The sequence below is a fragment of the Neophocaena asiaeorientalis genome, unplaced genomic scaffold (assembly GCF_003031525.2).
Source record: "Neophocaena asiaeorientalis asiaeorientalis breed wild unplaced genomic scaffold, Neophocaena_asiaeorientalis_V1.1 scaffold433, whole genome shotgun sequence".
Lineage (NCBI taxonomy): Eukaryota > Metazoa > Chordata > Mammalia > Artiodactyla > Phocoenidae > Neophocaena > Neophocaena asiaeorientalis.
Window position 1 is genome coordinate 1,519,886 of NW_020175040.1, and position 9,727 is coordinate 1,529,612.

The 9,727-nt window shown below is 59.4% G+C and overlaps 2 protein-coding genes across 2 annotated transcripts in view; one reads left to right on the top strand and one right to left on the bottom strand.

Moving 5' to 3' along the window:
- The window catches only part of CNBP (CCHC-type zinc finger nucleic acid binding protein), a 50,395-nt gene extending 49,979 nt beyond the window's left edge, over nt 1-416 (bottom strand). Inside the window, exon 1 of the mRNA XM_024763335.1 lies at nt 25-416. The gene's annotated coding sequence lies outside the window, so the exon portion shown is untranslated. The remainder of the gene's footprint in view (nt 1-24) is intronic.
- A 343-nt stretch (nt 417-759) lies between these two features.
- The window catches only part of COPG1 (coat protein complex I subunit gamma 1), a 24,355-nt gene continuing 15,387 nt past the window's right edge, over nt 760-9,727 (top strand). The window contains exons 1-12 of the mRNA XM_024763340.1: nt 760-917; nt 1,811-1,863; nt 2,529-2,609; nt 2,849-2,920; nt 3,049-3,128; nt 4,553-4,632; nt 4,732-4,838; nt 5,238-5,324; nt 6,464-6,621; nt 6,716-6,849; nt 8,471-8,538; nt 8,715-8,903. Coding sequence (XP_024619108.1) covers nt 881-917; nt 1,811-1,863; nt 2,529-2,609; nt 2,849-2,920; nt 3,049-3,128; nt 4,553-4,632; nt 4,732-4,838; nt 5,238-5,324; nt 6,464-6,621; nt 6,716-6,849; nt 8,471-8,538; nt 8,715-8,903 — 1,146 coding nt within the window. The 5' untranslated portion in view covers nt 760-880. The remainder of the gene's footprint in view (nt 918-1,810; nt 1,864-2,528; nt 2,610-2,848; nt 2,921-3,048; nt 3,129-4,552; nt 4,633-4,731; nt 4,839-5,237; nt 5,325-6,463; nt 6,622-6,715; nt 6,850-8,470; nt 8,539-8,714; nt 8,904-9,727) is intronic.

Below are 9,727 nucleotides of genomic sequence, written 5' to 3' on the forward strand. Positions count from 1 at the left end.
GGCACCGCCCGCGCCCCGGCTCACCTGGACTCCTCCCCTCGGGCCAGGGGACTCCGTCTCGGTGTCGCGCAAGTCCTCACCTTGGCCTCGGGGTGTCTTCCCAGGTCCGTGGAGGTAACCCTGGGCGACGTCCGTCTCTCCTTCGCGTCCTTTCCCTACCCCAGCGCCAGGCGGCGCATCCAGTAGGTGCTCGATAAATACCCACAGATTTCAAGAGCAAGTTGACGTTGCCGCGCCGACCTTTGACTCTAGTCAGATCCCTGGAAGTTAGCCAAGTACCAAGCAGTTCGCACCGGGAGCAGAGGTGAGGGGGGTGGGCAGAGTTGAACTGTTGAAGCCTATTCATGCAACAATTGTCTGAGCACCTACTGTATGTCAACATCATCCACCGCTGGGAATAAAAGACAGTCAAAGCGGTAAAGCAAGAATGTAGTTAGTGTGTCAGACGGCGGTTCGAGGTAGGCAGAGAAATCCGGCAGGGGAGGGGCTAAAGTGAGGCGCGGCTGGCGGGCCTCCGGGAGGAGGTGACCAGAAGAGGTAGTACCTCGGAGGTGGGCGGCTGCTCGGGCCAGCGTGCTAGGGCCTCGCCTCCGAAAGCACATTTAAACTCCCGCCACAGGTATTAGGCGGGAACGAATGTACCGAGAGGAGGGCGTAAGGCCCCGAATTAAGCCCCGACCCCTCCCGGCAGGGACGGGGTTACGCCTGACGGGGCGAAGCGTCCCGGGTGTGCGCATGCGCGGAGCGCGGAGTGCGCCTGCGCACAGCGCCGGGCGACGTGGCCGGCCGGAAGTGGCCCGTGCGGAACCTCCGGAGGACCACCGTAGTCAGTCGGTCAGTCCTGCGCCAGGTGCTGGTTCGCGCCCCCGCCGGCACCACCATGCTGAAGAAATTTGACAAGAAGGACGAGGAATCGGGTGAGGGGGGCGAGGCCTGCGGGAGGCCGGACCAATGCCCAGGCTCTCGGCGCCCTCCCCGGCGGCCTCTGTCCCGACCCGAGGCCCCGGGAGGGACGGGGGCTTGTGCGAGGGGCTGCCGCCGGTCAGTGGCAAGCCCTGGAGAGCCCGAGCAGGCTCCACTGCCCCGCACTCGTAAGCTCGGACCGCGATTCGCTGGGTGACCTTGGGCGGGTCGCACACCTCTCTGGGCCTCAGTTTCCCCATCTGTTAGGGGAGGGCGTCGCGCGCGATGCTCTTGTGGGGATTCGCTGGGGCTGCGTCGGTGCTGACTGGACTGGGGAGCACAGTGCCCCGTGGCTGAGAACCCTGACTCTCATGCATTTACCCAGTAAACATATATTGAGCGCTTACTGCATGCCAGGCTCTACTGTGCCCTGACATTGCAGTAGAACAAGTGAGACGCTTAGTGCTCGAGCCCGGAATATTAGAATGGTCGCGACGTAGTGGAGGAAACAGACGTCAGTCAGATACTGAGGTGTGTAACTAATTACACGTGTGATATCTGCCAAGCACAGACCCTAGTCGCTGGAAGTGGTGGTCCTGCACGGAGTAGGAACTCAGTTAAGTACCAGTTGCATAAATGAATGCAAGACGTGACACTCTGAGAGGCACACAAGGACTGTACCAGGGCTGCTGGGTGACTGTGAGTCAGTGGCTTGGGATGGAGGGAGCTCCCCTTGCAGGAGGATGGCTGGATCTACTGGCAGTTTGTAGAGCTTTGGTTGCCACTCAGAGGAGTTGGAACTTGACTAGGTCGGGCACTGGGACATGTTTCCCTTGGCTACGTCTGAGAGAGTTCTGAAATTCAGGGTCACAGCCTGTGCTCAGTCCTGCCTGTTCTCTGACTGTAGGTGGAGGCTCCAACCCGTTCCAGCACCTTGAGAAGAGCGCAGTGCTCCAGGAGGCAAGTGTCATTTGCTCCCGTCTCTTCCGTCACGAGTGTTCCTAGCCGGCGTGCGGGCACGTTCAGAGTGCTGGTTTAAAGGACAACAGGGGGGAGACCTGCTCCTGGAAAGACGGGGGCACTTTGTTCCTGGGGAGGGTTCATTAGGCCTGTCTTTTTCTTTGTCTTCGTTTCTCCTTCTAGTTAATTAATAAGCGTTGCCAGGCTTCCCTGGTGGCGCAGTGGTTGAGAGTCCACCTGCCGATGCAGGGGACGCGGGTTCGTATCCTGGTCCGGGAAGATCCCACATGCCGCGGAGCGGCTGGGCCCGTGAGCCATGGCCGCTGAGCCTGCGCGTCCGGAGCCTGTGCTCCGCAACGGGAGAGGCCACAACACTGAGAGGCCCGCGTACCGCAAAATAAATAAATAAATAAAAATAAGCGTTGTCTGGCTATCCGTTAGTCACTAAGTCAGCACATCCTCAGCTAATATTTAGGGAAAATTTCAGGAGTTGTTAATAGGTAAAGTAAGAAAAAAGCAAAACAAGACTCTTTCCTTATGAAAATAAGGTTGGGCAAGTGTATTTATTTACGCTGGGCCTTCTCAGACCTCGACGTGCTTGAGGGCAGTCAGGGAAGGGAAATAAGCTCAGCCAGAAGGTAATATCCTTGGTTGCTTCTTCCTAGGCCCGCGTGTTTAACGAAACTCCCATCAATCCTCGGAAATGTGCCCACATCCTCACCAAGATCCTCTACCTCATAAACCAGGTAACAGGGTGAGGCTTGGGGGTGGGGAAGATGGTACTGGGGTGTGTTGGGGTCAGGGGCACAGCCCCTGTGTAGTTGTAGCCAGCGGCCCAGCTCTGGGTCCCCTCAGCGTCCCACTCCGATGTGTCGCCCTTGACGGAGCCTCTGCAGGGTCCGAGGGTCTGGCCTGGGCTGATCCGGCAGGAAGAGCATTCTGGCCCGTCTGTCCCAAGCTGAGACTTCTTTCTTGATTAAAACAGGGAGAGCACCTAGGGACCACAGAAGCAACCGAGGCCTTCTTTGCCATGACCAAACTCTTTCAGTCCAACGATGTAAGTGTCCCCACCCCAGCCCTCCTCCAGAGGGGGCAGCTCTGACAGGGTGGTGGGAGGGCCTCCTGTCAGCAAGGCTGCCTCATGCTGTGCCAGGGGTCAGAGGGCTTTTCACATCTCTTGCGCAGCCCACCCTCCGTCGGATGTGCTACTTGACCATCAAGGAGATGTCCTGCATCGCAGAGGATGTCATCATCGTGACCAGCAGGCGAGTCTTGGTCTCTGAATGATCCACCGACACAGAGCCCATCTTCTCACGAGTACCAGGCGCTCAGACTTCGGCTTATGCGTTGCCTGCGCCCTTTTTTTTTTTTTTTTTTTTTTTAATTTTTAACTCAGTTCTTCCTTCCTTCCTTCTTTTCTTTCATTTCTTTCATTTTTGGCTGTGTTTGGGTCTTTGTTTCTGTGTGAGGGCTTTCTCTAGTTGCGGCAAGCGGGGGCCGCTTTTCATCAAGGTGCGCGGGCCTCTCACTATCGCGGCCTCTCTTGTTGCGGAGCACAGGCTACAGACGCGCAGGCTCAGTAGCTGTGGCTCACGGGCCTAGTTGCTCCACGGCATGTGGGATCTTCCCAGACCAGGGCTCGAACCCGTGTCCCCTGCATAGGCAGGCAGATTCTCAACCACTGCGCCACCAGGGAAGCCCGCCCGTGCCCTTTTCTCCTTTGCTCTCCTGTCTCCCTCGTCCTTCAGTTACCCTGCCCACCAGTGGCAGCCTCCAGGGTGGGCGGTTTCCCTTTTAATTCTCTGGCCTGAACCTAGGCACAGAGCCTTCCTTCCCTTGATTCCTCTCAGTCAACTGAGGCAGCCGGAAGTTTCACAAAGACTCTAGCGAGTACCGAGAGAAAGCCCAGGGAGGATACACGTAGGGGTATATGTACACGGGGAGCACACTGCCTGTGTGCTGCACTCACTCACTAAGGACTGCTTTGCTCACTAAGTGTTAGGCTGAGGGATTCAGGGGACAGAGTGGACTGAAATATAATCCCTGGGCTCAGTTCTTTTATTGCTTCTTGCCACAGTTTCGGGGGGGACGTTATACATTCGTGTGTAGGTTCATTTAGACAATATTTATCGTCTGTCAGCCCCCGTGTAACTCTGGGAATAGAGCAGCAAACACGACAGGCATGGCCTCTGCAGCCCCAGAATTTACCGAGAAGTAACCCAGCAGACAGGCATTAGGGAAGTGTGACGGCTCTGAGAGCAGATCAGGAGGACAGCCAACTTGAATTTGGGTCAGGAAAGGCCTCCTGGAGCTGTCTGAGTGGAGTCCTGAGGGCTGAGTGAGAAGTAGCAGGACAGAGGTGGAGGTAGGGGGGCAGTGCGCTCGGCTGAGGGGACGCAGGTGCCAGGGCCTGGGGTGGAGAGCACGGCCTGTTTGGGGACGTCTCTGTGAGGGGCTGATGGGGATGGCAGCAGGAAGCCTCTGGAAGGTTTCAGTCAGAGCAGGGGGGTGACCCGGTCGGTTTTCAGTTTTATGAAAAACCCTCTGGCTGCTGTGTGGTGTTTGGTGGGGAAGGGTTAAGAGCACAGGGAGGACGCCCGTTAGGAGACTGGCGTGGTGACCTGGGGTGGGCAGGGCCGGGGGGGGGCAGGCCCGGCCCCTGCGTGAGGCCATCGCCTTGTCCCTGCAGCTTGACGAAGGACATGACTGGGAAGGAAGACAGCTACCGGGGCCCGGCCGTGCGCGCCCTCTGCCAGATCACTGACGTGAGTCCCCCTTGGCCAGCTTGGTCGCTGCGGGGTCTCACCCTTCATGTGCTCTTGCACGTCTCCCGGCTCCTGGGAGGGGTGTGGGGACGCAGGACATGAGCCTGCTTCTTCCTTCCTGGCCGTTCCAAGGCTATCGAGCGCTACATGAAGCAGGCCATCGTGGACAAGGTGCCCAGCGTCTCCAGCTCTGCTCTGGTGTCTTCCCTGGTGTGTAGCCTCAGCAGGGGCTGGGGGCGGGCGCTGGATTGGGAGACTGAAGAAACATCAAAGTCGCTTTCCAAAAGAAAAGAAAAGCTTTGTATCCCCAGATCTGAGAGTCCCACCCCCTTCTCAGTGAAGAGCTCCCGGGGAACTCTGGGTTAATTGAGGGGCCAGTTGGACAGCCTTGACCCATCCTTTGGGGTGACAGATTTTTGGAATTTGAGCCTGGCAGGAAGTTTGCCAGGGCAGGGAGAGTGAGGGTGGGAGCTGTCCCGAGTCTGTGCACTTCTCAGAGGACCCGGACGACAGAGGGGACTCAGAGCCAGCTGAGCTGTGGCCAGACCGGGAGGTGTGATGGCAGAGCATCCTGCCTGCCCACCCCTCAATGCGCCCTGTGCCCCATAGCACCTGCTCAAGTGCAGCTTCGACGTGGTCAAGCGCTGGGTGAATGAGGCCCAGGAGGCGGTATCCAGTGATAACATCATGGTCCAGGTGAGCAAAGCAGTGATGTTGAAGATACTTAGGCTGGTGGCACTGTCCTGGCCAGACGGCATGGACTCTTACCACGGAGATCCTGGCAGCCCCTGGCTGGAGCAGGCTTTAATCGTTTTGTCATCGTGGGGAGGCTTGGGGGTTTGGGGAAAGAATCCAGGGCACCACTTGCAGGGGGAGTTGGGTTGGAGACGTTACTAGCTGGTACCGAAATCTCGAGTATTTTGATAACCAGAGTGTTGTTTCGGGGTATGCGACACAGCTGACCTGGCCCAGCTGGCTTTGTTAGTGATGCATGGAAGCATCCTGGTGGGGCTTTCACGTGCTGATCTCTTCCTCAGTGACTTCAGCCAGGAACCCCTTTATTTGCATGAGTCTCAGTTTCCTTGTCTGTAAAACAGGAAAGAAAGTCCTTGCCTCACAAAACTGTGAGGATCAAATGAGAGCCTCTGTAGCCTCTGCCCATCTGCCTACCTACAGCCTCCCTGTATGGGCATCTGTTCCCTCCCTCTGTGCCCTTTGTGCTGGGTCTCGTCTCCAGGACCAGCTGTGGCCCCTCAAACCCCTCCCAGGGTCAGAGAAGCTTCCCACACAGAAGGCCCTTGAGTGCCACCCTGGTAAGGAATTAGGAAAGAGCAGAGGGGACAGGAGGTAACTCCGTGTGCCTTCCCTCTGCAGACCTAGCCTTGCCAGCAGCAGCCACGAGTCCTTGGGCAGGGCAGTGGGGGCCGAAGTACTGTCACACGGTGTCACACGTAAGGTCTGACGCTGTGAGGGCTCACGTCTGCACAGCACCTTACGACACGTGTCCCCCTCGAGGCCTGGCTCCCGCTTTCTCTATCTGGTCAGAGACACCTGGTCTCCTCCTGTTCTTCCATCTGTGGCACCTGTTGTCCGCTCCACACCTGCACTCACGCTGCCTGTCGAGGCCCTTGCTGAAATTGGGGACGGACGAGGACTGCGGACAACCCAGGTGGCTTGTTGGCCACGGTCGCACCCAGGCTCTGCAGGAAGCGACCACAATGCCCATCCCAGAGACGAGGAGGCCGGAGCCCAGAGGGACCGTGACCTCCAGAACCCCACGGCCAGGGGCCCCGGCCTCACACGCCCGCGCTCTGCTGCCCTTTCCCGGTCTCTAGTACCACGCGCTGGGGCTCCTGTACCACGTGCGGAAGAACGACCGTCTGGCTGTCAGCAAGATGATCAGCAAGTTCACGCGGCACGGCCTCAAGTCCCCCTTCGCCTACTGCATGATGATCCGCGTGGCCAGCCGGCAGCTGGAGGAGGAGGACGGCAGGTAGTGGCACCGTGTCCCCCCTCGTGCCACGCGAGGCCTTGCCCGTCTCCCGGGCGGGACCCCTAGCGTCCTCTTGCCGCCTGTTGTCCCGCAGCCGCGACAGCCCGCTGTTCGACTTCATCGAGAGCTGCTTGCGCAACAAGCACGAGATGGTGGTGTACGAAGCCGCCTCGGCCATCGTCAACCTGCCGGGCTGCAGTGCCAAGGAGCTGGCCCCGGCCGTGTCAGGTGACCAGGCGCTCCCCACCCAAGCCCCGCATGGCTGTGCCTGCCAGGAGCTAGGCCCTGGGCCAGGGGGCACGGGAAAGAAAGGAAATGCCCTCAGGTGGGCCCCAGGCTATGCTTGAGAGAGGGCATCAGTCCCCAGGAAGCACCTGCTCCCCGCCGGGCCAGGGCCTCTCACCTGGGCTCTGGCGGGTGGCGGAGGCGAGGTTCAGAGGCGCTCTGCCGCCTGCGGGTGGCTGCCGTGGCAGGAGGGCCCGGCGGAGGAAGCCCGCATTTGTGAAGCCAGGGCCCGGGCCATCTCGGGGAGGAGAAAGGGGACTTGGGCGGAGTCTGGACAGGAGCGTGGGTTGCAGTCCTGGCTCTGTGGCGGGGCAGCTGTGCGAGCCTGGGCGAGCCAGCTGTCCTCTCTGCGGGAAGGATAGCAATCGTGCCGTTACGCTGGCAGCGTGGTGCACGCGGCACCTGCGCTCCGGGCGGTCGTGCAGCAGAATCCGCTGGGCTCCCGCTGCTGTCGGGCCAGCTGCTGAGCCATCAGTGCCTTGATCGTGCGGGCCCCTGTCCTGAGCGTTGAGATCTCACTACATGTCGGGGTAGCAGGCACGTGACGGTGGGCTAAGTGTTCGGTCCTGGAAGGCGGGTGCATTGAGAAGTGGGAATTGGAGCAGGAGGGAAGGGGCAAGCGTCCCAGAAGGACAGGCCTAGTAATGGAAGCCATGATGTTCTGCCAGAGAGTTCCAGCTGCAGAGGCTGAGGAATGGTTGGCCCTCCTGCTTTTCTCATGTTCTCCAGAATAAGGTTGCAGACCTGTCAGGCAGAGAGATGGGGTTCACATTTGCAGAGAGAAGTCTCTCCTCCTCCTTGGCGACAGAAGCAAAAGAACTAAATGAATTCATTCCCTGGTTCGAATGTTTGTTCTTTCTTGTTATATTACTCATGTTCCAGAATAACGAAAGTCAAACAGAGAGAGCTTTTAAAATAAGGGTTGTTTAAGAAAACCATAAATAAGTGCTGAAAAAGTATAAGAGAATGGAAGCCAAGTTATGAGGAGAGGAGCGTAGACACCGCAGAAAACAGCAGTCATGTTTGCCGCTCCAGCAAGTGCACCCGGAGCCTGAGCTTCCTGAGGCCAAGGCGCGGGCTGGGGCGGCCAGTGCTCTGCCGGGACCCTGGGTAGGGCAATGGCTCGGGCCCCGGGGCAGGCAGCCCCGGATGTCAGTCCTGGTTCTGCCACTTCCTGGCTGCTGGCCTCGTTCCTTCAGTCGCTCTGCCCCTTTGTGCCTTGGCCTCTGTGTCTGTGAAATGGGGAGATACGGGAGCTGCTTTGCAGGCGTGTGGGGACTCGCGGGGACACGGCAGGCAGTTCTCAGCCCTCTGCCCGGCACCGTAGGCCCCCGCGTGTGAACCGCTGGGTGGTTGCAAGCGTGCCCACGGGTCCGTGCGAGGCCCAGATGCCCACGGGGAGGACGGCTGTCTCCTTGGTTGGGGTGGTGGCACCAGCAGGGAGACAGCTGGACGCAGCCTCAGAGCCCTTGCATGTGTGCCCTGCCACTGTGCCCTGTCCCTGCCCCTCGTGGGGGCCCCTGGGCTTCCCGGCAGCCCAGCACCCGTATCTGTCTCCCCGCAGTGCTCCAGCTCTTCTGCAGCTCCCCCAAGGCTGCGCTCCGTTATGCCGCCGTCCGCACCCTCAACAAGGTGAGTGCGGAGTGGGGCGGGGGCAGTCTCCTGGCCCCCGCCCTGCGGGAGGTGCAGCCCTGGTCCGCCTCTGTCCTCCGGTAGTGACCTGAGCTCACCCGAAGGACCAGCGGAACGGTGGGGGACCTGCTGTACCCCGTCCCTGTCCTCATGTCTTTCCTCCCGAATCAAAACAGGTGGCCATGAAGCATCCATCTGCGGTGACAGCTTGTAACCTGGACCTGGAGAACCTGGTCACAGACTCGAACCGCAGCATCGCCACGCTGGCCATCACCACCCTCCTCAAGACGGGCAGCGAGGGCAGCATCGACCGCCTCATGAAGCAGATCTCCTCCTTCATGTCAGAGATCTCGGACGAGTTCAAGGTCCATAGTCCCCGCCTGCCGCGTCCCCGCCCCGAGCCGGGGTGGAGGTTCTGGGGGGGCTGGTGGGGCGGAGGGATGGCAGAGGCGCACGCGGTGCTGCACCCAGCTTTTGTCCAGCGAGGCCAGGAGCCTCCAGGCCAGCTTGTCAAGTTCTTCAGTGTTTCCTGTGCGCTTGCTATGTGCTGGGCAGAGTTTGGAGAAAGGGGAACAGAGCAGTGGACAGACCTGTCCTGTGTTCGTGGAGCTTGCTTGCTGAGGAGGGGAGGTGGACAGTCAACAAGGTGGGACACGGTAATTTCACACACTAGTGCAGGGAGGAAACCCCACAGGGTAGAGGTTCCCAGGAGGAGCCGCCCAGGGGAGGTACCTGGGAAGACACGGGAGAAAAGGCAGAAGCAAGTGTGTTGGGAACAAGAGGAAGGGGCTGAAGTGCCAGCTTGGGGGCTTCGCGGCCAGTGGAGGCATGAAGTCGGAGCAGGTGGAGGCGAGACCGTGTGAGGCCCGGGGGTTCGTGATAAAGAGCTGTGGCTTTAAGGAAGCTGCTAAAGCGTTTTCTGTAGTGCTCTCTAAACATTTCTTTTCAAACAATTCACAGAAGGTTGTAAAGAAATATACTGAGAATTCCAGTGCTCCCCTCCCCCAGCTGCCTCGTCCTCCAGCACCCGCAGGGCCACAGGACAGTGTCACAGCACAGGCACAGGCCGCAGTTTGCTCACCAGTTACACGTGTGTGTGTACGTGTGAAACTGCGTTAAGATACTGGATGCTGAACTGCACCACCACCAGGAGACTCCCTGGCGTTCCCTGCATAGCTGCACCCATCCC